Consider the following 25,190-nt stretch of genomic DNA (forward strand, 5'->3'; position numbering starts at 1 on the left):
AAGCAGTGTTCTGCTGTATCTATTTTTGGTCACTGATTTGTATGCTGTCGAAGCCATCTCATTGCGTAGAATACAGTGATATATTGTTGTGGTTGTTTTTCTTTTGCTGCTATGTGCATAGTGAAATGTTTGTTTGTTTGAAGGATTTAAAACATCTGGAAGAGATGAGCAATTGTAATGTCTTTGTACACAGGTTAAGTTTGGAGCCATAGATCCCTTCCAAACTGCAATATTATATGCCATCTACTGTGATGCTCATTTGTGTAGTACTGATATTTGCTTTGGGAAGAACAACCAGTATAAAGCTAGTTCAAACAGTAGGTTGCTACTAGTACTAACACTGGCCTAAGTTAAGAATGGATTTTTCCCCAAATAGTTCTGCAACTGCTTCCCATAATGAGAATACCAACTATGAATTTTAGAAGTAAATATCTATATGTAGCAAGCTTAGCTGAGTTTTGCAAATAGTGAAAGAAATCATTTTTTACTAAAATAATGTCCATAACTGATGCACATAGGGCAGCTCTCACTGTGAAAAAAATCAGTTCTCCTGTAATGTAAGCACTGAGGTGTTTGGACACAAGCAAATCTAAACATAGCCTGGATCTAGGCAACAGATTATCATGAATAAAAAGTGGAGGAAAAAAGCAATTGTAAGTTCCACTGTATTCCAGCCACCTTCTACTGAGTAGAACCGTACTTTGCAAGGAGTCTGTTAGCTTTTACCAGGGTATCTGCAGGCAAACGCCTTAGCAACAGAAGTGCCGTTCTTACACTCCAGCTCACTCTATCGCATTTTTTTTTCTTTTGAGAAAGCTAATCTCTGTATTTTTTACGTTGCTTCCCAACAGATGAGAAAGGCACTTCTGAATTAAAACAGAATCTTGAATGACTGACAAGAAGCCAAACATGGGCTAGTCTTGTAGCAGCATATCCTTTAGCTCCAGTGCGGCAGTCAGAAAGAGAAGATTTTTCCTTTGAAGATAAGGCACCAGGGGTTTTTGTAGAAGCTAAGTATGCCCAGAGTTGTGCAGCTGTTATCTCAAATTTTTTTTTTTTTAAAAAAAGACAAATCATCTAGCTTTTTTATGCACAACCAGAAATTCTTCAAAATGATAAAGCCAAACTTCCACTTTTCATTTCACAGTTTTTTGTTTTTTTTTTTTTGTTTTTTTTTTTGTTTTTTTTTTTTTAATACTTTCAGTCTTGTGGCTTATGTGACACTTTCAGCTTCGGCAGCCTCTGCGGCAGGGGGCAAGTTTGTGCTGTGTGTATATATGGGAGAGGGTGAGCGCGGGAGTGAGCGTATGTCTGTGTATGAGTGCGAGCGAGCGAGAGCGTGTGTGCACGGTGTCGTAACGTGGCAGGGCACAGGCAGTTATGAAACTTTCCAATAAAGTCTCCGTGCGTCAGTATCGGTTGCTTGGGTGGTTCTTTTTTTTTTTTTTTTGGCTGTGGCCCTCCGGTTTCATTTGCATTTGTGAGTGCAGCAAGGGAGACAGGGAGAAATGCTAGCAGCCCCCCCCAAGGCAGCTGAGGAGAAGGGCAGCTCCCAGGCCAGGTGGAGCACGCAGCGTGCTGGATGAGCTCCTCACTGCTGGGGCAGGCGACCCGGGGAGGGGAGGGCTGTGCCCTTTGGGCAGCTGCTGGTTAAAAGGGAGCCCCTTCCCAGCATTAAGGCAGCAGCGAGGAGTTCTACTTTTATTTTTTAAAAGGACTGGAGAAATTATTAACCACAGCTTATGACGTCAGAGTTGATCTGATTAAAGGTTTGTTTTCTTGCTGGCAGAGGTGTGCTCCGTAGAGACTGGTTCTCTCTTCTTTTTTTTTTAAGTTTCTTTTTTGAACAGCAAACGGAGAGAACTGCTCGCATTGCTGCTGCTGCTCCGGCTGCGTGTGTGTGTGTGTAAAAAGGATGGTGTATCTGTAGCTGCCACTCGCAAACACACATTTGACCATGAGGACTCTTCGCAGGTTGAAGTTCATGAGTTCGCCCAGCCTCAGTGATCTGGGCAAGAGAGAGCAGGCAGCCTTGGATGAGCGGGGGACCCAGCAGCGACGGGCCTGCTCCAACGCTACCTGGAACAGGTAAGGTCTTGCACCGTGTACTTACTCCCCTGGAGCCTCCCAGCTCTCCGTAGCAGCTGGCGCGATTAATGCACAGGTATCCTCTCGCTCAGCTTCATGGTCTAGGGTGGTTTGTTCCTGGCTTGAGAATGTTACAGTACTGCGGGCTTCTGCGGCAATCATCTGTTACACCTACCAGAATACACACTCAGGAAAAGACACAAGCGGCTTTTTTCAAGTCGCTGTTAACCTTTCTCAGAAGGCTGATAGAAAACAGTTTCCTGCAGATAGCTCAGCTGGCTCTTCGTTGTGATGGACAAGGGCTTGTTTCAAAGGAGCCAGCCACAATTACATCTTTGCCTCATTCTGGATGTTTTCATTCAAGATTTATTTGCTTTGTTTTAGTGAAGAAAAAAAAGATAGATATAGTTAAAGAGTTAAACGGTATATGAATTATCTATAGCTACACACACACACACACACACATATATATAGCTGTTTGTTGATCCAGATATGACAAAGCCTATTCAGTTTACTCACATTAATGTAAATATATTCGTGTGTGTTTAGATGAGGAAGAATAATCCGTGATGGTTTTCTTTACCTTGTTTATAAATTTGAATTCTATTAATGTTTGACAAAAACAACAAAGAAACCCAAACAAAACAGGAAAATCAATGAATGTTTCACTTACAGTAGAAATCCAGAAAGCATCTTAATGACCTTTTCTGTGACATTCATCTTTTAAAGATAAGTCTAAGTCTTCTCTAAGTCATTGGGAATTATATTCTTTTGTCCTTTTGAAAAATGAAATGTCATTTGCTGGATTGCCTGGCTTGGAAAGTGTCATCCATAATGTTTATAATTGTTTGGAGATCCACTTCTAGGAAGAAAAATATCAGTTAATTATAGATGTGCTTATTAAAAGTATCTCAGCTCTGAGCAAAAAACAAAACAAAACAAAAAATTACATCTTCTGTCCCTCTCACCTCAGTATTTGTACACTCATGCCTTTATTATGAATTATTTGTTGAATGCCAGCAGCACACTAAGCGCTGAAACTATTCTAGTCATGAAAGAAAAAGAGTTTCTGCTGGGAGTATCCTGCTATTTAAATAACCCAAGGATGCTGCAGAGGTCTGCATGGTAGTGCTAATTAAAGGCTAGATATCTTTGCTGTCTTGGCTCATGTCAGTTAGTTCCTCACTTGGCCAGTAGCCCCACTGGAATCAGCAGGGAATAAGATACTACTTGGTGTGAGCCAAGGTGACAGAGTGTGATCCTCAAAGGTTTTTCAGAATGGTGTGCTGACAGCTTTTATTGGCAGGGATTAGCGTTTCCAGGTCTTGTGGGGAAGTGAGTTGTCAGCACAGATTTGAATGGGGAAGGAATAGGGTCAGTGCCAGGCATGGTGGCAGGAGGTTCCACGTGCAGGGACAAGTTGGAAGAAGTCCTCATTTGGAAGCAGTAAATGTTCCTCTTTTAACTGGTATATTGCAAGGAAAGTCAAATTAGAGAGTTTTTATTAAGTGAGTTGGGGAAAAAGGAGAATTTGTTGTTTTTAGTTTGGACGTGACAGGTATAGTCCTGGCCAAAAGTGGTTTTCTGTCAGTTTATTTCTTGTATGTGCATTTCATCAAAATGATTAACATCATTTGTGTGACATCACGTATTACTGAAATAAGTGTCCGTGAGTAATCTTGTCACCGTTTTGTGTGAACTCGAGCCTAACCTTTCTTTCTTGCCATGACTGGCCTGTCCCTTGGGCACTGCTGGCACTGCCATCCCCATAGTCCTGTGGCACATGCCTCTGAAATCTGTAGGGAAACTCTCACAGAGCTGCTGCCAGAGGGCACGGAGCCTGAGCCACCCGAGTCGGCAAGTGCATGAGAGGGCATCTGCATGCCTGCGCTAGCTGTTTCCCAAAGCTGTGATGAGTAACGTGGATTATAAAAGAGCTGTGCTGCATGGACTAAATGAAAACCCTTTCTTTCTTACTTAATAGCACGAGGCTTTCCCCAGAGGGGAACAGAGAATGAGGGTACTTCTTCTTTCAGACATAGAAAGGCTCATAACCTTTCTTGGCTTTAAGAATCTTAGGTATTCTACAGGCTGTAAAATTTGAATTTATACTCTGGAAAACCAGGGATTAAATGATACTAGATTAGTTGGACTAAGAAGTTGTCTATTGTAGCTTCCACCTATGACCAGTGTGTGCCCATTCTGGCATGTGTAACAGGGCTTAATACTCAGAGAGTTGGTCTTTGCTCTCCTTGAGAGAGCCAAATATCAAAATCCCAAACTGGGCTTTTAAACTTGGACTCACTAGAAAATTCTGTTGAGTTTTGAAAATATTAGGCTATGAAATGGTTCCCCTTCCTCCCCGCACCCCATAAAATTAAAACACTTGTCCCAACGAAGGAGTAGCATGCTGTATTTTGATTTGTGGAAATATTTGAGCTTACATACAAAAGAATCATTTGTGTTGTTTCATTCTGTGGAATAGTGAGCATTCTTGCTGATGAAGGAAGTCAAAATACACCAGAAGCGCTCTTCCCTCTCACCAAGCCTGGCTGTTCTATATTTAAATGTACTGTTGGTTTCTTACTTAATGTTAGCAGCTGTGCCTGGGTGTGGTGCATATGCATCTGCTTTTGAAAGAGGCTTTGAACCAAGTTAATCAAAATTGATGCGGGGAAAGGTAAAATACAATCCCTTGGCAGACCCAGCCCCACATGGGACTGCTGAGAAAGTCAGTCCTTGGAGGTGGATTGGAGGTGGAGAGAAGGGTGCCTCGGCCTTGCTGAGGCCAATGTGCAAACTCTGCCAAGCAGGAGCTTTGCCAGTGGGACCGGACCTTCTGCAGAGAGCTGCTCTGTTTCTGTGAGCTCACTGCTGGCTTGATAACTGCCATCTGGCTGCCTGGTGATGTCCCCTCCATCAATGCTTAGACTGGTCTCAACCCTATGACTGCTTGGGTGCATGTTGCTTTCTGAGACTGCAGGAGAGCAAACGGCAGGAGCCTGACAGCAGGGCTCAATTTGCACGGGACACATAGTGTTTGTTCCTAGCGAGGAAGGTTTCTTCCTCCCTGACAACTTTCTTTCACCTCAAAGCTAAAATGCTGCAAAACTTCTTGAAACTGTTAGATCAAAGGGAAATCGGGTGCCCATGGCTGCCTGCTGTTATGCAAATTAGACTTTGTAGCATGACTTCTTCTGAGTTTGCTCTCCCATGAACTCCAAAAGCTCTATACACCCAATTCACCAGCAATGCAATTTAACCAGCCCCAAAGAGCAACCCAGTGGAACAATACAGTTTCATTACAGCTCACAGAATTTGCATTGGATTAAAATAGCTTAAATTTTTTCACTAACATTGTCTTTGATTCCTTTTTCTTTTTCTGTCCTGCTTCAGGCAAAAGATGAGGGCTGAATGCTGACTAAACCAATCGGGCCAAGAAACCTAGGGTTTATAATCTTTAGCTTGCTAGCCAGAGGGGCCCCTCTCAGGGCAAATAAAATCCATCGAGAGGTTTTCATTGTGCCTAAACTAGCGCAGACTGCCTAATCAGGGCTTGATACCGTCGGAGGTCTGCTGTGGGAAAGCCTCTAGCAAATGGCACTTACATCCTTTTTGGTGTAAGAAAAGAAGAAGACTCATAGAAATGTGAAGGAGTAGGAGATAGCAAAGAAAAGGCAAAGAAAATAAATCTGAAAGGCCTGTTATATTAGTAGATCAGCAGTAAATCTGAGGAGACATATGGAATCGGAAAGAGTTTTATAGTTTGGGTTAATTTTTACAGGGTTGTAATAGGCACAATAGCTTGCTATAAATTAATTTTTACAGTCATGAGAACCATATTTCGTCTTCTAATTAAAAATGAATGTTTGTTCAGATCACAGTAAGGCTTTCCTAATGGAGAAAACATTCCAGACCAGCATATTTATCTAATACTTCTACTATTAGAAATGTTCTCATTTCCAATATTTAGTGTTTGCTTAGAGATATCTCTGGCTGCCTGTGGACCAGCTTTTGCTTTTTGGCTTTTTAATTGCAGCCCTCTTTGCAGGATTTAGTGTGAGTGAGGGACAGACCCAGCTGCACTGCAGGGTGGGGAGGAAGGGCAGTGTAGAGAAATGAAGGGACTTCACAGCTGGCAGCTACCACTGTGCACGGAGCCTGTGCTAGCCTGGACTACAGTAACAGAAAGCAGGGAGAGGAGAAAGAATTACTCCTTAGCCCTCCAGACATATCTGTACTTGCTTGGGTACAGCTATAATTGGAAGTGAAAATCTCCCGAGTCCTACACTGCACAGAGGCATTAACTCCTTGGAACACCTTAGGGAAGTCCCTTCACCTGCCTCAACCTTTTCGTATGCAACAACAGTCTTTATATTTGGTGAAGTTAGTGAATTAATGTCTCTGAAATGCTTTGAAGGCTTTGAGTTTGGCAGGCTGGTGTATTTTCACATGCATGATCCAGTGTATAATTGCAGCCTATCCTTCTTTGCAGATCATTTTACTTTGACTAGAAATTTCAGAGATGAAAGGGAATTAGAAGCTGAGATCTAATTTTGAAATGGGCAGGGCCTCACAGAAAGCCTGTGGGATCCCACCAGCTGTGATCAGTTCTGAAAATGGGGTTTACCAAACTGAATTAAGCTAATTCAGAAAGATGGACTTTTATTCTGGAACAAGAGTGTCTTCAAGAAGGCTTAGATGGAAGTATATCAGGTTAATTATTGATACATTAGCTATTCCAATAACTGTCCAAGGTAAGATGAGTCCTAAGTCACTTAGTCCCTTTTGAAAATGTTGCCCTTTAACAATGCTGTACTAGTAGTGTATGGTTATTCATACAGTATTGTTTTTGCTCACTGACTGTTTGCTTGGAGCTCTTTAAACAGGAGAATTTGCAAACAGTAAACAAAATGCTGTGGTATTTTCACCCATGCTGTTTGCATATGAAGGTACTGACTGATTTAGAGAACAAAAATTACCTGCAGTCTGTGCACAAACAAAAACATGGGTCATGCCACCTGCTTTGTCAGGAAATAACAAACTGAGAGGACCATGACCATGGTCAAAGCAAATAGATGGTCCAAATTCAGACAGAGACTTGTGACCCCAATTTTGCAGTTGGTCCTCAACTCTATGAGCAAACTCTTTCTGAACTAACAGAAAACAGTGCTTTAATCATAATAGTTTTCCTCCTCAGTCTCTTAGAAATGTCAGTGGAAGAACAAGGATGACACTTAAATACCAGAGGGAGACACTCTCCCACTTAAAAAAGCAGTGGCATCTGGGTGGTCAGTTAGAAACCCAAGTGAAATCTATGTTTTGGTGATATCAGGTGAGTCAGGCGGTGGCTTTGTATTGTATAAAAATCATCATAATAAACCCCACCCTCTTGGTCTTGGCACTCATACGGTGCTGGGAGTGTTGGCAGAATCAAACTTTGTGCTTTGGAGATTTACACCTTCCAGATCCTTCCTGCTTCCCTTCCAGATCCCTGTGCATGGGGGAAGGCTGTGCTGCTGTTTAGCTATAGCTGTTCCTCACATTTTGGGTTACAGATGAGCAAGTCTCACAGCCTTGTTCTTCTCTAAGGAGTTAGGCAAATGCAGAATGAATAGTCTCTCCAAAGAGTTAGCTGAAATGACATATTCCTCTGGATAGTTTTTTAATGTTAGGAATTCATATACCTTCTTGTTTATGGTTTGTTTTCTTTTGACAGTCAACTGCAATCTGTGGCAACAAGTACAATACATTGCTGGAGTCGTCTCACAATTTGTCTTAATTCTAAGGACAAAAATATGATAATTAATTATCAAAATATTTTTTATCTTTTTTTTTCTTCAGAATTGAATTACTGGTAAAGCTGACACAATTCTACTAAGTTCTTAAGTTTTCATAGACTTTCATTTTCTATTCAAAACTTGTCTTTGCAGTTCTCCAGGCCTGATTTCCACCTCTACCGACAGCCTACTTCTGCTATTCTTCTCTCTTTCAGTATCTAAGAAAGAACCCTGCCCACCCACTGACCCTTGCTTCTTCCTAGGCTTCTTTCTGCCCCGCTGCTGGTTTCTCCACACATTTTCTTCCTGTGCATACCAGCCATGGTCTTCAGACCAAGAATGACCCATGGCTTACATTCATACAAAAGGGTATCTGCGCAAAATATCTGCACAAAGTATCCTAATGCTTGAACTCAGGTTAAGTGATACTACCACAGCAATTCACCTTGATTTTTTTTACCAGCTGATTAATTAATACTATGCCTTCAAGAAATACCATAATCCTAAAACTCAAGGGCAAGAAGGAGGACCCAGGCAACTACAGGCCAGTCAGCCTCACCTCCATCCCCAGAAGGGTGATGGAACAGCTCATTCTGGATGTCATCTCCAGGCATATGGAGGAAATGAAGGTGATCAGGAGTAGCCAGCATGGATTCATCAAGGGGAAATCCTGCTTAACCAATCTGATAGCCTTCTATGATGGCATGACTGGCTGGGTAGATGAGGGGAGAGCAGTGGACGTTGTGTACCTTGACTTCAGGAAGGCTTTTGACACCATCTCCCATAACATCCTCCTAGATAAGCTCAGGAAGCGTGGGTTAGACAAGTGGATGGTGAGGTGGATTGAGAACTGGCTGAAAGGCAGAGCTCAGAGGGTTGACCTCAGTGGCATGGAGTCCAGTTGGAGGCCTGTGGCTAGTGGAGTCCCCCAGGGCTCAGTCCTGGGTCCCATCCTGTTCAACTTTTTCATCAATGGCATGGATGAGGGGACAGAGTGCCTCCTCAGCAAGTTTGCTGGTGATACCAAGCTGGGAGGAGTGGCTGATAACACCTGAGGGCTGTGCAGCCATTCAGAGAGACCTGGACAGGCTGGATAGCTGGGTGGGGAGAACCACATGAGGTTCAACAAGGGCAAGAGCAGGGTCCTGCACCTAGGGAGAAATAACCTAGTAGGCACAAGTACAAGGTGGGGGCTGACCTTCGGGAGAGCAGCTCTGCAGAGAACATCCTGGGAGTGCTGGTGGATGACAGATTGACCATGAGCCAGCAATGTGCCCTGGTGGCCAGGAAGGCCAATGGTATCCTGGGGTGCATTAGGAAGAGTGTTGCCAGCAGGTGGAGGGAGGTGATCCTGCCCCTCTACTCAGCCCTGGTGAGGCCACATCTCGTGTACTGCATCCAGTTCTGGGCTCCCCACTACAAGAGAGACATGGAGCTACTGGAGAGAGTCCAGGGTAGGCTATGAAGATGACCAGAGGGCTGGAGCACCTACCCTCTGAGGAGCGGCTGTGAGAGCTGGGCCTCTTCAGCCTGGGGAAGAGAAGACTGCGGGGGGATCTTATCAATGTGTGTAAGTACCTGAAGGGAGGGTGTCAAGGGGATGAGGACAAACTCTTTTCAGTTGTCCTGTGTGACAGGACAAGAGGCAATGGGCAGAAACTGAACCACAAGAAGTTCCACCTGAATGTGAGGGGGAATTTCTTCACTGTGAGAGTGACTGAGCACTGGACCAGGTTGCCGAGAGAGGTTGTGGGTTCTCCTTCTCTGGAGATCTAGAAGGCCCGCCTGGATGCAACCCTGTCTAACATGCTCTACGTGGCCCTGCAGAGAGCGGAGAACTGGACTAGATGGCCTCCAGAGGTCGTTTCCAACCGTACTTATTCTGTGATTCTATGATATGCGTTCTCTTGCAGTTTGAGACTGCAGACTAGATACTGTTTCAAATGTGCACTGCTCAGACACACAGAGCTTCTATGTGCTTCTTATCCCACCAGAAAATACTTAGTGGGGACATTAGAAATTGGTTATTTCTTTAAGCAGAAGAAAGTGCAGTGCTACAAGAGCAGAAGGTTACATCTTTCACATTTCCTTGGAATATGTGCCTACTGGAACAAAACAGTAAACCAAAAGCATTCATAACCCTGTAAATAAAATAGTCTGGGGTCTGATCTCTATTGGAGGTTGTTGCCCTACTTAGTACTCAGCATGGGCAGTTCAGGATCAAATTTTTTTTTCTGATCCCTTCTGGGCTCTTTTTGCGTCCTCTGCTCTGCTTTGTTCTTGTGCCTGTGATCACACATTTACACACACAGCGACTACAGACAAGATGGTCATAGTAATACCAGTGTATGAGTGCACCCTTTATTAACTTTCATGTTGTAAAACAGTTACAGAAGAGAGTTTATAAAGCGTTTGCAATTTAGGTTGAACTACTGAAGTATAAGTTTAATTACATACATTATGACTTGAGCCTCGGTGGAGGCTGGTGGCAGGCATAAATAAAGGAGATCCACCCATCTCAGGTGTCTTGCAGGACTTCTGTGTGTAAGCAGCAACTAAGGCTTACTTATGGTACAACAAGTTGTACCATTCTGACTAAACCCTTTTGAACAAACACTCATTACAGAAACCACGGTATTGTTTTGATTTAAGCAAGGGGTTTTGGTTAGCTTAAGGTAACTAAGAAGATTTAAGCTAAGCATTTTACTGTGCTGACACCAACTTTTGCCACCAATAGCATCCCGATGGTTCCAAATTCTCTCTGTTGCCTCTGGAGCAAGTGTCGTGAACCAGATCACTGTAACATTCTTGTACCGTCTGCAGTCCAGGGCAGCATTGCTGCACCTGGCAGGAAGGTGCTGCTGTTCAGGGTGGGAAGGAAAGGCAGCTGGCAAACATAGCAGGGCCAAAGCTTGTCATTATGGACAAGGCAGGTTTTCCCTGACTGCACAGAAGATCCCAGGCAGATTAGATCCCCACCAGGATGTTTTAAGTAGATGCAGCTCTACTACAAAGGCAATAACCTAAGTGCTTACAATCTGTCCCCCTTAGCTCTTGTTTAAAAAGCTCTCTATTATTTCTCTGAGGAGTAATAATGGACCTGTTAAGCTGGAAAGAAAAACCTCCCCCTCATTTAGAAGAGTGCCAGAGTGAAAGAGAGGGAGCAGACTGGCTACAAGGAGAGATTTAGTCATCCTCTGCAGCAGGATGGCAGGGAACATTGCAAAGTTCATTTCCAAATCAGAAGAGCATGTAAAGACTGCTTGTTTTATCCAGTACATTAATCATACTTCACATATTCCTCATAATGTTAAATGCACCCAAGTTGCTTCACTGTATACCAAGGCATTTAGCTGCTAATTTTGGAATAATTGTAAATTGAGTGTAGCTGTTCAAACCAGCCAAAATATGCTGAGTTGGATTATTAGTGTATGTTTGTGTGCATGAGTGTACAGGGGGAAGAGGGACCACCGCATGTGTGGAAGTGTGTAACACCTTGAAAACATTGTCGGATGAACAAAAGAGAGATGAGAATAATGATTTCTACTTTGATCTGCTTGTGCGTTTCTCCACAGTGGGTCATATCCGTCACCAGCCACTTTTCAGCCACTTTTGATTTTGTTTCTCTACAGATGAGTGAGGCTGAACTTTTCAAACAGTGCATCTCTTTACTGTTCAATGTTGCATCTGCATTGCTAATCTGTAAGTGAATAGTATCAGTTTTACCTTCCTTCCCTTTGCTCTGTTCTCAGCAAGCATTAAAAAGGTTTGTCTTACTGTGAACCTGAGAAGGTTTAACGTAGGTGTCTGTGGTCCCTACACATGCTGAAAAGCCTCCTGCCACAGTGCCTGCTAGAAGAGCCCATCTCTGTGATAACGAGCAATTACGTGTGGCTGGATCCAGCCCTGGAGCCGACTTCAGGCCGCCGCTGCCAGGCTGAGCACAGATGACAGCAAGTATGTAACCCTGCAGTATGTTCTTCATGAAGTCACTGAAAGGGCCGCCTTCTACTCCAACTGAAACTTAAAAGAACTTGATATTTTGGGGACTTCGACTCCATAGTCATCGTGTTCTCTTGCTCTTCTCTTGGCTTTCTCCACAGTGCCAAGTTTCCCTCTGTTATCTTCAGACAACACCATTCAGATGTGGATGGTCCTGTTAATGTTGCTTGACAGTTTTTTAGCACCCAATCTGTTGAGGAGCACTGCAGCCCCCTCAGGCTTACTGTTGAAGCACATTTTTGTAACATGGAGGGAGATTTACTCTATAGTCACTGAAGCCAATATTCGGAAAATGCTAGCAAGATGTCGAGGATTGTCCCCAACTCCTACCATACCTATTAAACATATCTTTCATCTGCAGGACTAGACAATATACAATCCCTCTCTAAGATGGCAATAGCAAGTCTTGTTCTGACCCTATGGTGATACGTTAGACTTGCGGAATGCTATTGAATGCATCTGAAAGTGCTGCTGAGCTTTTCTGCTAGTAGAAACCTGGCTTTTTTCCATTACACTTCTGCTGAGCCAAACTCACCTTTGGCTGTTCTTCTCAAGACAGTCCAAACCCAAATCCTGGCACCTTCAGGACAGGCAAATCTGGCTTGGTTTTGGTTTCAAAAGCTACTTGCTGCTCCTTTTCACTGGGCTGCAGCACAGTGTGATCAGAGAAGGGTGACTGCAGAGCTTGGAAGAACAGTGTTGCAGCATCACCAGTAAAACCAGCCTCCCAGGTGGATTTGCATAGTGTAGCTTTTGGTTCTCTGAAGATACTTCACTAAATATTCTAGGGATGGCTTTCATACTGGTGGCCCCCAGTTGTGCCCTTCTGTGGCTCGTTGTTGCTATTCTGTGCTTATGCTGGGTGCAGCAGTGCCAGAGTGGGAGGTGCTGTGCAGATCGGATGGAGGAGGATTGGGCAGAGCAAGAGTTCTCCCCTGTGTGTTTTGGATAAGCCCTAAGACGCCATCTCCCAGTCTCAGGTGCAATGTTAAACAGGAAGAGTCACATCCTGAAAGTTGTATTTTCCCTTTGTAGTTGGTAGAATTGTTAGGGAAGAAGGATAAAGTGCTGACAGTTTGAAGAGCCCCCCCCCCCCCCATTAGCACAATGATGGCATGGTATTAGTACTGCTGTTGATAATCATACTAGTACTCATCACTTTATTATGCTTTTCATGAATAGGTCTTTAAAAAGCCTTTTAGAAGTCAGCAGCATTATCTTTATTTTACATGTGGGGTAATTAAGGCAGACAGAAATAATTAAGTAACTTGGTAAGAATGGTCATTTTAGTAAAAAAAAAAAAAAAAAAAAAAAGAAGAAGAAGAAGAAGATGAAGAAACTGCATAGTACTTCTATTTCTATGAGCAGCAGAGCTGATAAAGTTGCTTTCTCGTATATTAGTGCCTGAGAGCTAAATAGCTGTGTGGATGTCCAATAAAGATTGAGCTCACCCTGCAGTATGTTCTTGGTAGAATCACTAAAGAGGACTTCTACCCTAGCAGAGACTTGAAAGAACCTGATATTTTTGGGTCTTCAAGTCTGTAGTCAAATGTGATAGAAACTGAGTGGAGGATCAGGGATTAATTGACAGGTGGAAGGACTGCATGAATCTTATTTCTGTAGGAGTCAAAGCTGAAATATGGTGTGAAGTTATAAAAGATGGCAGTAGGTTGAAGAAGAGAAAGGAAACTTCTATTTCCTCCTACTATTTAAATTCCTAATGCTGGAACAGATTTGGTCTTACCTTTAACTGGCATTTCTTTAACTTTGTCCTCAGAACTAAGTTCAGTGATTTAGGTTTATGTCATTACATCATGTGCATTTCAGAAGCATTTCAGAGCTTGATCTTGAAACACTTACTCATTTCAGTAACTCTTTGAGGTGCAGTTTTGTTAAGCTCATGGGGATTGGTAGACATCTCTCCTAAGCACATCAACTGCCCTGTACAGCATGCAATGGCAGATTTTTGTCTACTCAGTGACCTAGGAACTGATGGCTGTACACCACAGCAATAGTGTTGGATATGTGACTTTACCCTGCCTGTTGTGCTAGAGAATTTTGTCTCAATCCTGCAGCAGAAAATCACAATCTCTAAGCAAAATCTTCTTACAGGACAGTTACAAATGATAATGAAAATGAAAAGGGAGCATTTGAGCATGGCATATGGTTGGAACAGAGCTCCGTTATGCCTATGTCGTCTCCTCTATCAATGTCTTTGCTACAGAAACTCTAGGCCTCTCGTTCTTTTAACTCAGTCTTGCTTTTCCTGTAGTCAGAGCAAGAACATAAATCTTTGAGAAATGAATGACTGGCTATGGTAAACAGGCTTTGTAACCAATTCTGTGGTAAAGTTCACCCCTTTTCTATTGTTTCACTTTTGGAAATGAATGAAAGAATGAATAAATTGCCTTAAAGTTGTCCATTTTTTTCCTTTCAAGTTTTTAAAAAACTGAGCATTCTTGAGATTCCAGTAACCACATCCTAGGAAAGGAATGATATATTTGTAGGTTAAACTTTATATGTAGTGTCCAGACTTGATAAATGCTGATATGCTAGTTAAACAAACAACAAAAAAAAAAAAAAAAAAAATCGAGCAACCATAGTTCAAACAAACAGATGCCAACAGGGCTAAGAATGTCATCACGGATCTCATAGTGAAGTTGTTAATTCTTTCTATATTGACCCTTTTATTTAAAATATATGAGCTTACAATTTCTGAGGTGCCTGATTTCTGTTGTGCAACCTTTGAAGTTATCAAGTTGGAATATACCAGAAAGAACTGATTTTCAAAAATGGCATCTATTTTCTAGAGAATAATTCTGTTTATGACATCTGAGGTAGGGTACTAGAAATCACCTACTACTTTTAAAAAGGTCTTTCAGTCCTCTGGAAAGAGTTGTTTGACTTATCCTGGAAGTGATACCTTTCTAAAATGTGACCAGATACTAATGTCTCCTAACTTCCTCTTCCAGTATCCATAATGGAGTAATAGCAGTGTTCCAGCGAAAGGGTCTCCCAGACCATGAACTTTACAACCTCAATGAAGGAGTGAGGTAAGTGACTCCACTGGAGTTGCACAGAATATTATTTGCCAGCATGCACAGTACAATTTGCTAGCATTCACGCTCAAAATTTTTTACAGCAATACAGCAGTATGTGTTTCAACCAATAGTGTCAACTGGGCCTTAATGGATAGTTGTTGTTTAGGTGTGCCAACACCTAGCTGTGTAGTAAGAGCTGTATTCCTTCTTCTGCAAAGGAGATATTCAGCCGTGAGAATAGTGGATTATTTTAGAGACTCTCTTGAAGTACTGAATTAAAACTAAGGAAGGGAAAACCTGGACCTCATTCCTTATCTGTATTAATGAAGGCCTAAACCACTGTGCTTTTCCTAGCTGCTAGGCCTAGCTCTGGGAGGCATCCCTGGACAACATAGAGCCTCCAAGCTGTGACACAATGCAGAAAGAAGTCCTGACTGGGGATCCCTTATGTCTAGCTTCTCCTTCCACGCAGGCAGAATATACCAGAGATGTTATAAAGCTGTCTTGTCAGCACAGTGACCTGGAAAACACAGCTTTAGGTTCCCAGTTCTTTCTCATACGGTGCTGAAATGGTGTTCATAACAGACTAAATAGAGAGTGAGGTATATAATGGGAATGTTTTTTCTAAAAAAGATGATGAAAAAGTCATTTAAGTTATAGATACAACAAAAAGTTTACCAAGAAATAAGGTGCTATCTGGCTTTATAGCACTTTAGTTATTACTGCTTATTAGAGCACTTATTATTACTTACTAAACTTCTCTCACTGACAAGGACAAGGTAGCTTGTTTGCTTTTGACAACTTGTCCCAGCACTTTGAAGAATAAGCTATAGAAAACAAACAGCACTCAAAATGATAGACAGCTTAATAAGTTCCCTAGCTGTCTGCAAGTAAGAGTTTCAGTAATTCTCTTTTCCCTACACCTTATTCCCACTGCAGGTGGGACCAGGCAGTCTGACAAAATCCATATGATATCCAGAAAGCGCCAGCCCAACCTGGTTCCTTTAGCTATGGAAATATCTTAGAGAAGTCCAGGCAAATGACATATGTCCTGTGATCTCTCTCTTTCCCCCCTCTCCCTTTTTCTTTTTTAAATTAAAATAAAGTCATTCTTCAGCTGAGAGAAAATGACAGATACAAAAAAGAGCTTTTCTTGGATGGCTGTCAGTATGATGCATCCATCATTTTGAGTTAGTTACTGGAATAATGGTTGATCATTATTGCTCTAAGCTTATCTAGGATTCTCCAACTTTATCTGAATGACAAAAAATTATAGTGCTGGGCTGAGATTTCATGGCCCAGTGTATTTGCCCCAGGATGCTTGTCTGCTGATGAGAGACTGGAGAGGAAAAGGAATTGTCTGCTGACATCAGGGACAAATGCAGTCTTTATGGACGAACAATAGAAGTAAGATAGATGTTTCTTGGTGAATTGTGCCCAGATCCTGCTTTCACTTACCTGGGTAAATGAAACCCACCCACATGGGCTTTAACCTTACACAATGATGGCACTTGATAATACAGTTATGTTGAATTTATGGCAACATACCAGGCAGCAGTTTTCTTTTTCAACAGGCAAGTTGATTGCTAATAGACTTTTTTTTTCAATTTATGGTGGGCCTGGATGCCATATGACAGGCCTGTTTCATGTTCTTAGCATGAGGATAATGCTGCTTTGTTGTTATCTCTGTCAATGGTTCAATTTTGCTTCGCTTTGGGGAGAACAATGCCAGATGACTCATACCTGAGTGAATTGACTGAGTTTTGTGAAATCTAGACCATGCTAGAAAGCTACTGTCACAAACAAGGCATTAGAGGCATAACTCTCATGGTATGAATGAGCACTTGCCAAGATACAGCCTGATGTGTGAGACTGGTGGTTGTTTTTGTCGTCATGTCCCTGCAGCTCTGGGCCAAGCAACAAGACGCTTTCAGCAGCCATTTGTATTTGCTGGTTGCAGGCTATTAGTTAAGGAATTTTTCTCTGCCTGCACCTTGTCCTTCCATTCAGTGACTATGTGGAGTTTTTTTTTTTCTTTCTTTTCTAAAGCACCTCTGTGTGTGTCCCACTTCATGGTTTTTCGTGCAAACAACAAAAATGAGAAAATGTAAGTGGGCCAAGAGGACAGAGGAGACAGCTGAAAGATCTGTCGCAAGAGGAAGCCATAGCAGTGGTATTTTTTTAAGCATATTTGTTCACACATCTAGCCACAATCCCTGTTCAAATACTATATTCCTTCTGCTTGCTACATTTTGTGGTTGACCACAGGCATTAACTTTTTTTGTACTCCAGACTATTTAGAACTGGAGCCCTTTTTCCTCACTTAAATGCAATTTAAAACATAACCAAGAATTACTGTTTTCACAGATGTCAAAAATACCTGCTGTTGCTATTTTATTCAAAATAGTTTCTTTGTGTTAATGCTAAACTTAATGCAAAAATACTGGATTCAGAAATATGACTTCAGAAGTGGAACAATCTGTGTTTCTCCTCTGATTATTTTAGATGCATATTTCCAGCAAGTGCATAAATAAAAAGAAACATACATCCATTATTTCCACTGAGCAAAATTTGAGTGTAGAAATGTTCAGATAAATGGCTAATGCTGTACTCTTTTCCACAGTTACAGGACAATAACAGAAATATTTTGTTTTATCATCAGTTCAACTAGAACAGATTCTGGGATACTTTTCATAGCTAAACCTTGAGTATCTAAGTTGATTCACAGACCAAATGTTAGTATTTCAGCAATAATGTTATGTCTGCAATATTTGTGCATCTTCATTTTGACACGTGAATGTCATGTATATTCAACTACTCTCTGTCAGGCATGCACGCAAACAAATTCTTACAAATATGATTTCCTTTTCTGAGCATACATCTAGAGGCTTTGTACTCTGATTATTTATGGACTGATTATTTATTAAATCATCAGAGGGTACAAATGTTTGCACTACCATTTCCATTTCCTTCTGCTTTAGTTTCAGCTTATAAAAGCACAGGTGCCACTTCGTCTCTGAACGTTTGTTCTTCCGCTCTTTCCTCAGGGGAGTCAGAAAATAAATGTATGCTGTACAATGTGTTTATGTGATTCCTTTTTTTTGATACAGCACTGCCATAATGAGATCACTAGCTATTCTGTAGGAGTAGAAATGTATATAGGAGGTTTATATATATATATATATATATTTTTTTTTTTTTTTGCTTTGATCCCATGATCTGTGAATTGTCCCTTTCCAAAATGACAGAAGCAAAATGAACTGGCCAGAACTAGGACAGCAATCATAATACCCTGAATAGGTCCTACCTTCTCCCTCATTTAAGTCAAAAAATTTCCACAGTCTAATTCAAAGTTTTAATTTGTGTCCTCTTGCACAAGAGAGATGTTGTTAGGAGGTCACAAAATGCAGCACACAGCAAACACAGAGATAGAAGGGGGAAAAAAGCCATTACTGGGACTAAAGCAAATAGTTACAGCTAAAATTGCAAACATATATCAAAAAACGTAATGCTCCACTGTGTTTGGAATTCATCATAATATCCTGAATGCTGCAGTGTAGAACAAAAATAACCCAGTCTCATTTACACCAATGCCCCTTGTCACCAACTCTAGCATTAGAAAGTGGCCTTAAATATGGGGTTACATGCAGTTTGGGAAGCCCTGCTACCAGTAAAAATGAGTGTGTGATTTCAGTCTCTCTCATATTGCTATAAATCCTGAATAACTGTGCTAAAGCTAATGGAGTCCAGTAAGGCGGTGAGGGAAAAAGGTACTCTTGTAACTGAGATTGTCACTGGTGTTTGTCCTGTAAATAACTTCTCCTGAGCCCTTACCGTGTAATTTAATTGGGGATTGGCCAAGAAGGAGCTTATAATTATGGTTTGAAATGTTTTCTTCTTTTACTATGCAGCTAATCCAAAGGTCAGACAATAAAAGAACTATCTGCATATACTTTCTGTTTAGTACTTGTATTGGTTTATGTGTTTTGTAGAAATAATCTTGTAGCGGGGATGAGGGTGACTTTTTCATTTCATGTACTATGTCACTTTAAAGAATTTATTTACACCACTTGAAAATCAAGGAAGAAAAAGAAGGATAGGGAAACACGGATGAAGCAGGATGTCCTACATTAAGGCTAATACATATTTATAGCTGCCTCTCTTCTGAGTTTCAGGGTAGTGACTTGATGTAAACAAAGCACATTTTATTAGCATTTCCTCTTCTGAGCAAGAGTTCAATTCCAGTAAAATCACTTCTCATTTTGCTTCATAATCTAATAAGTAATAAAGTTCAAGTCAGATATATACAGTGCTAGACTAGACTTTCTGTTCTGAATAATGTTTCAAGAACTAATTTCAAAATGAACTAAAGAAGCAGCAACAGGAAGATACAAAAAATCAGGATGTATTTTAGCATATTTTATTTGAGTTTATATTGTCATCTTAATTTATAAAGTCATTAAATAGGCAATGAAGGCCTGATATCAATGAGATACAAGCTTCATAAGAGTGCAAAGTGACTGTCATCAAAATCAGATGCACTTAAAGCTTGGACTCCTATCTGAACAGAAATCTCTTTTAGCGCTAATCAGATTTTCACCTAGATTCCACCATTGATACCTGTCTATCTAGAGAAGGTTATTCAGTAATCAGAATTATCCAGAACTGAGTAGATGACAACACAACTGTTTTTCGTTAAAGGAAATTAGTCAAGGATGAAAAAAATACGCAAGCAGTGTATTGGACCCAGTTGAAAACATCAAACACTAGTGTTTTAATGTGGCCTGAGGGCCTCACTATTTGACTAGAAATTAATTAAGATAGTGTGAAATATCTGTAGTATTAGAGATTTAAAAAGCAAGAGACATTAATTGTGCTGTCAGTTCTTCTACCCTGTAAACAGAGATGCTAATGTACCTCTACTGCTGCTTGGTGCAATGCAGTTCAGTGCATATAATTAACTACAAGTTTGGTGTTAAGTTCATTCACAGCTGAAAAATGGAAATGTGGTGGGCTTTTGATTTATTGGAGGGATAGTTAGCAGATAAATGGAACCTTATTTCATGTTTCTTACTGTAAATGCCAGGAATTAGCAATAGAATCTGAAGTACAGAAAGGCAAGGTATTTGCAAACACCTGCTGAAGTCTGAGGGGAATGTAGGTCTAGGGCTTCAAAGAGTTCTTAACTTGAGGACAGGGTAGAAACTTAAGCAAAGCCTGAGAGCATGAAGTATCTTTCACTTTATGACAAAAAAAAATCAAACAATTTGAAAACTGTTTGTATGGAAACTCTAGGAGATTTTAAAACAGCAACTTTATTGCCATTTTACCTAAAACTAGGTTTATCCCTCCAAGTTCAAAGGAAGAAAAAACTTTAGTGCCATCACTTTCCCATGACTTAGGCTTACTGCTGGGATCCTACCATGAGTGAGCATGGCAAGATCGGCCTATAACACCCATTTACTCCTTGAAGTAGGGGCTTCTGAGCACCCATAGGGCTTTAAGAGTTTATTGATCTCTGGGGGGTTAAGATTTTAATCTAAGGGGCTGTGATGGATATGGCTGAGGCTGGTCCTCTGGGGCTCCAGGTGGCTGGTCCTTGAGGCCACTGCAAGGGTCGTCCTCTCCCAAGTGCTGCACCAGCCTGCTGAGGGGTCTCACCATGCGGTGGACCTGCATAGATATGAGAGGCCTATAGCTCAGGCCTGAGCTGGCTTGTAAACTTTTTGTCCCTAGATAGTTACTGATAGAGTGTGCCTGAATTAAATAGGTTTCTAGCAGAAAAAGGATTTAGATGCTTACCAGAATCTGAAAACCCCTTTCCTTGTGTTTACTTTCTATTTCTGTCACAGGGTGCTATAGCATCACTGTGGACATGTTCTTAACTGTAATGAATAAGATACTGTATTTTTGTCCTCCTAAAGAGTGGCCTTTTTCTCCTTGCCCTGAACTGTCAGAAGATCTCAAGAGTCTGTGCTGAATCTTGTGGTGTTTATAAACGTCAGACTCCAACTCCTCTGGATTTTTTCCAGAAAGCACAGGGATATGCTGAACTACTTTGGAAACAAGACACATATTTGCTTACTAGTTAAATAATATGATTAATTAGTTATTTTTTAGTTGAAAGACAACCCTAAGGGAGAGATGATAACATATACTAAGTATATATTTTACATAACTACACAAGTGATCACAACATTTGATTGCCTAATTGAAGTGAATCTTAAATAGATTGACACATGCATTTTAAATATGAATAGGTATAATTAGGTTTTAGATTTAAATAGATTTTAGATTCAATAAATAGATTCTAGATTTAGATTAATAATTTTTAAACAGAATTTTAATAACTTTTAAATAGAATTTTAACTCATTTCCTCCAGCTACTTGAGATGATCGCAGAGAGGCGGGTTTTAAAAAAGAGCTCCAGGCCAGATGTGCAAGTGTTCAGAAAATGCAGCTGAGGCTAAATTTTTATAAGGTCTGAGCTCTCATTTAGGCACATAAATAATGACCTAAGTACAGAGAAGTTCTAAACATCTAGCATCCAACATGGGAGATTTAATTGACCTGCAGCTCTTCAGCAGTGCAGTGTATTTTGTCTAGGTACACTGTTGGGGCTTGCAGATGCAGTTGAATTCAGTTTCTGAATTTGAGGATAGTCGGAAATTTGTTGCATGTGGGTTGCTCTCAGATTAGTTTTTAATTTTAGTGCAGAAGAATCATGAAATACAGAGCTAAACTATTAAATTTCCACTTGCTTTTTCACTAAAACCATACAAAACTTCATCTGGTTCAGATTCTGGCTGGAAGACTGTGACTCTTTTCCATGAAAACTGGCCAAGGTTCAGATCTGTGACAGAATCCACAAAATATCCTCATGATTCAAGTTTCTGTATACATTTTGTCACAGTTCCTTTTTAAAAAGTTATGTAGGGCAGAGATTATTCACCTCTGGACACATTTAAGACAAGCCGCAGGCTCATTTGTTTGTGCAGCCCCATGAATTGGCATACAGTGTAAAGAGCTCTCCTACATTTGGAGCATAAGGCACCAGTTAAACACTAGCATAGAAGTAGAATAACTAATGTTTTTGAAAATGTTAGATGTAGAATAGATTGCATCCTGGTTTGTCTTTGTCAAATCTCATTTTCTGTTCATGAGTATTTGAGCAACTAAACCATCTAAAAGCATAGCAGATATTTTTCAACACATAGAAATGCTGGCTGAGATGCTTAGTATTCTTAACCCAGTTTGTTCTGTTTCTGGTTATGAATTATTGACAGGCTATACTCATATGAAAATATTTTGCTGTAGCTGACTTCCCCTTTTCCATGTGCTCCACCATTAATACAATTTCTTGATTGCATAGATCCTTTTCTTATTCCTTTTAATACAGGCAATTATTGAAAACAGAACTGGGATCCTTTTTTACTGAATATCTACAGGTAGGCATGTGTTCTTTCATTTAATTCATTTTTTTTTAATATGCAAGGAACAAAATTGCTTCACCCAGTCTAAATCCTGATCTCAAGCCCTTTGATATTAGTTGAAGATTTCTACTGATTTTTGTGTGTTCTGCATTAGACCCTGTGTGTCATTTATGGACTAATGAGATTTGATTTTTTTTCTATGTGTATGTAATATGTGAATATATATAGTTAGATAGTGAAAAATTAAGTAGTGGAATAGATTTATGCAGCCAGTGGGGTTTTGTATGAAATTGTTGTCTTTCTGTAGGCTCCAGACATTTTCTTTTAGCTTTAAAATTTAAGCTACTGAATAAACCTGTTAAGTTCGTTGTAGTATAGTAAATAGGAGAGCCATTTAGTAATAAGTAAATGTTGTCTATTAAAATGCAATGTTCTTTCTATTGATCTGAGACTGACTACATGCCACATGGGTCAATCATTTGAAGGCTGTAAAGCCTTCTGTACAACACAAAACAGGGGTTGTATTCTGGAAGAGGTAGGCAATTATATCATCCTTTCACAAGTGTCCCAAGGATTTAAGAATAATGGATGTGGGAGGAAAAGTCCTTTGATGATTGATCATTAAAGTGAAAGACCTCTATTTTTTAAAGTTTAGAAAGAATGAAATGTTAAATATAATGGGTACAGGAAGGTATAGAATTGAGTAAAGGTAGTCTATATTTTATTTACAGAATCAGCTACTTACAAAAGGCATGGTGATCCTAAGAGACAAGATCCGGTTTTATGAAGGTAATTTGGATTTTAGCACGGCTGTCTATGTCTGTCACGGGAGTGGCAAAATGCAAAAGCATTCTGAAGGCAGTGACATTGTTTTCATTAACTTCCTTGGATTATGGATTAATTATATCAATTTATTCATGCAATCTATTGTTCTATCCTGCCTTAATGTTTCCATTGGTTTTCTTCAAGGAGAGGTGATTGCTTAGTGCAGCAGCTAGGGAATAAAGGAAAAATTACATCCATTGGCTTTCTCCAAGGAGAGATGATTGCTTAGTGCAGCAGCGAAGGAATAAAGGAAAATTTGCTTCCAGCTTGGATTCTGTCTTTTGCTTCAAATTTAGCCTGCTCAGTATTAAGGAAAAGTGGAAGAACAGAGTGAGATATCTTAATTAACAAAAAATCTGAGCTCTGAAATCCCAGTTAGGTGAAGTATCTGGTTAAGTCCAGAATAATGCTGTTCATTGTTTTTAGTGTTATTCTGAATTCACGCACACATTAATGAGGTCAGAAAATGTCTTGTCTCACTGCCAAGGCTCCATTTGTCAGTCTGCACCTTATGGAGGAGTCGCCTTATGGAAGTAAGCATCAAGAAAATTCCTTTTATATTTGAAACAGTGAAGTCCAAATTAAAAATAAATAAGTAGAGATATAGGGGCTGAAGTTGAGAATATAGATCACTTTCTGCTTTTTTACTTAAATCTATGGAAATCTAGGGAAATATGTTCATTAGAATTACTCTAGACTGAAAACATTTTCGCTAGTCACTGAGTATATTCCTGTCATTCCTCTCCTTATTAGTGTAAAAGCTGCAAAAGAGATTTAAGTCAGGTTAGTTTTTTAACAAGTCTTTCTAAATGCAGAAAGCAAGTACTGTCCAAAAGTGCTAAAGCCAGTACATAAGTAGAGTTTTAATATAGGCAAATATATTCTGCTTGACTAATTTCAATATTGCAGTCACCCTCATTTCATGTCCTGTGCTATTGTGCACCATTTAGATGTGCTATTAAATATACTATTTTATCCCAGATGTAGGTATGCGTCATCAGAGAGTGAAAAGATTTCTGAATATTTTATAAGATTATTGTGTGTGTAAACATCAGGGAATCCGAAATGATTTTGAGGAAATGTAGCTTCCCTTTAGCTTCCAGGGCCACCATCATAATAGCACTTAGTCTAAATACACTGTTTTAGACTATGTCTCCATGTAGCGTGGAGACAACCATTTCCATTAGTTACAGTTATCTGTAAAACTTAAATGTGACCTTTCATTACTGACAGTACAGTTGATTGGATTAAGATGGTGCTATGGGACTCACGATTTCTGATGAAAAGAAAATAGCCCTGAACACAGCAAAAAGAAAACCAATTTCACATTTCAAGTACTCAAACACTTCTAAGCTGAACACAGAGTTCCTCAATTATATAAAATAACAGCTTGGAGAGCACAAGGGGAGCTGAGCTGTAAGGATTTCAAGGCCTTCACAGCTGCTTTGTAAAACACAAAGGAAGTTGTTTTTTAAGTATCATATTGACAAATTAGATCCAGTAAACCACTAAATTCCTATTCCTTTTTCTTCTGTTTTTTTTTTTTTTTTTTTTTTTTTTTTTTTTTTTTTTCCTTGCAAGTCTCAACTCACCAAAACTGGAAAGTTTTAGAAAGATAGCGGTAATACAGGATTCAAATTCAGACATTTTTCTGACAGAATGCTTTCTGATAGCTTGCCTGGTGAGTGGGTGGTGGATGTGAGTCCTTGAGGCTGAGATAGTGTTTCCCGGCTGCAAAGGTACCACAGCTGCAGGGTCCCCCTTGTACTTGGTGGCTCCATAATTTGGACTCCTGAAATACTGCAGCAAAGTTGGGAGTGTGGAAATCCTGGGAACTCCTGTCTCAAATCCCGTCCTCAAATCCCATCTGATGGCTTGTGTTGTAGCTTCCATGAGGGAAAAATCATTCCAGAGCAGAGTTTGGAGGCGTTTTTTTCTGCAAGAAGTTTTGAAAATTTTAACATCTGTTTTGAGAGAGAAACTTTTTTTTGGAAATTTCAACTATTAAAAGCACTGTGAAA

General features: G+C 40.3%; 1 protein-coding gene across 1 annotated transcript in view; it reads left to right on the plus strand.

Moving 5' to 3' along the window:
• Positions 1-1,957: 1,957 nt before the first annotated feature.
• The window catches only part of PRR5 (proline rich 5), a 56,363-nt gene continuing 33,130 nt past the window's right edge, over positions 1,958-25,190 (plus strand). The window contains exons 1-4 of the mRNA XM_062592441.1: positions 1,958-2,088; positions 14,843-14,923; positions 22,311-22,359; positions 23,076-23,133. Coding sequence (XP_062448425.1) covers positions 1,958-2,088; positions 14,843-14,923; positions 22,311-22,359; positions 23,076-23,133 — 319 coding nt within the window. The remainder of the gene's footprint in view (positions 2,089-14,842; positions 14,924-22,310; positions 22,360-23,075; positions 23,134-25,190) is intronic.

The sequence above is a fragment of the Rhea pennata genome, chromosome 1, assembly GCF_028389875.1.
Source record: "Rhea pennata isolate bPtePen1 chromosome 1, bPtePen1.pri, whole genome shotgun sequence".
NCBI lineage: Eukaryota > Metazoa > Chordata > Aves > Rheiformes > Rheidae > Rhea > Rhea pennata.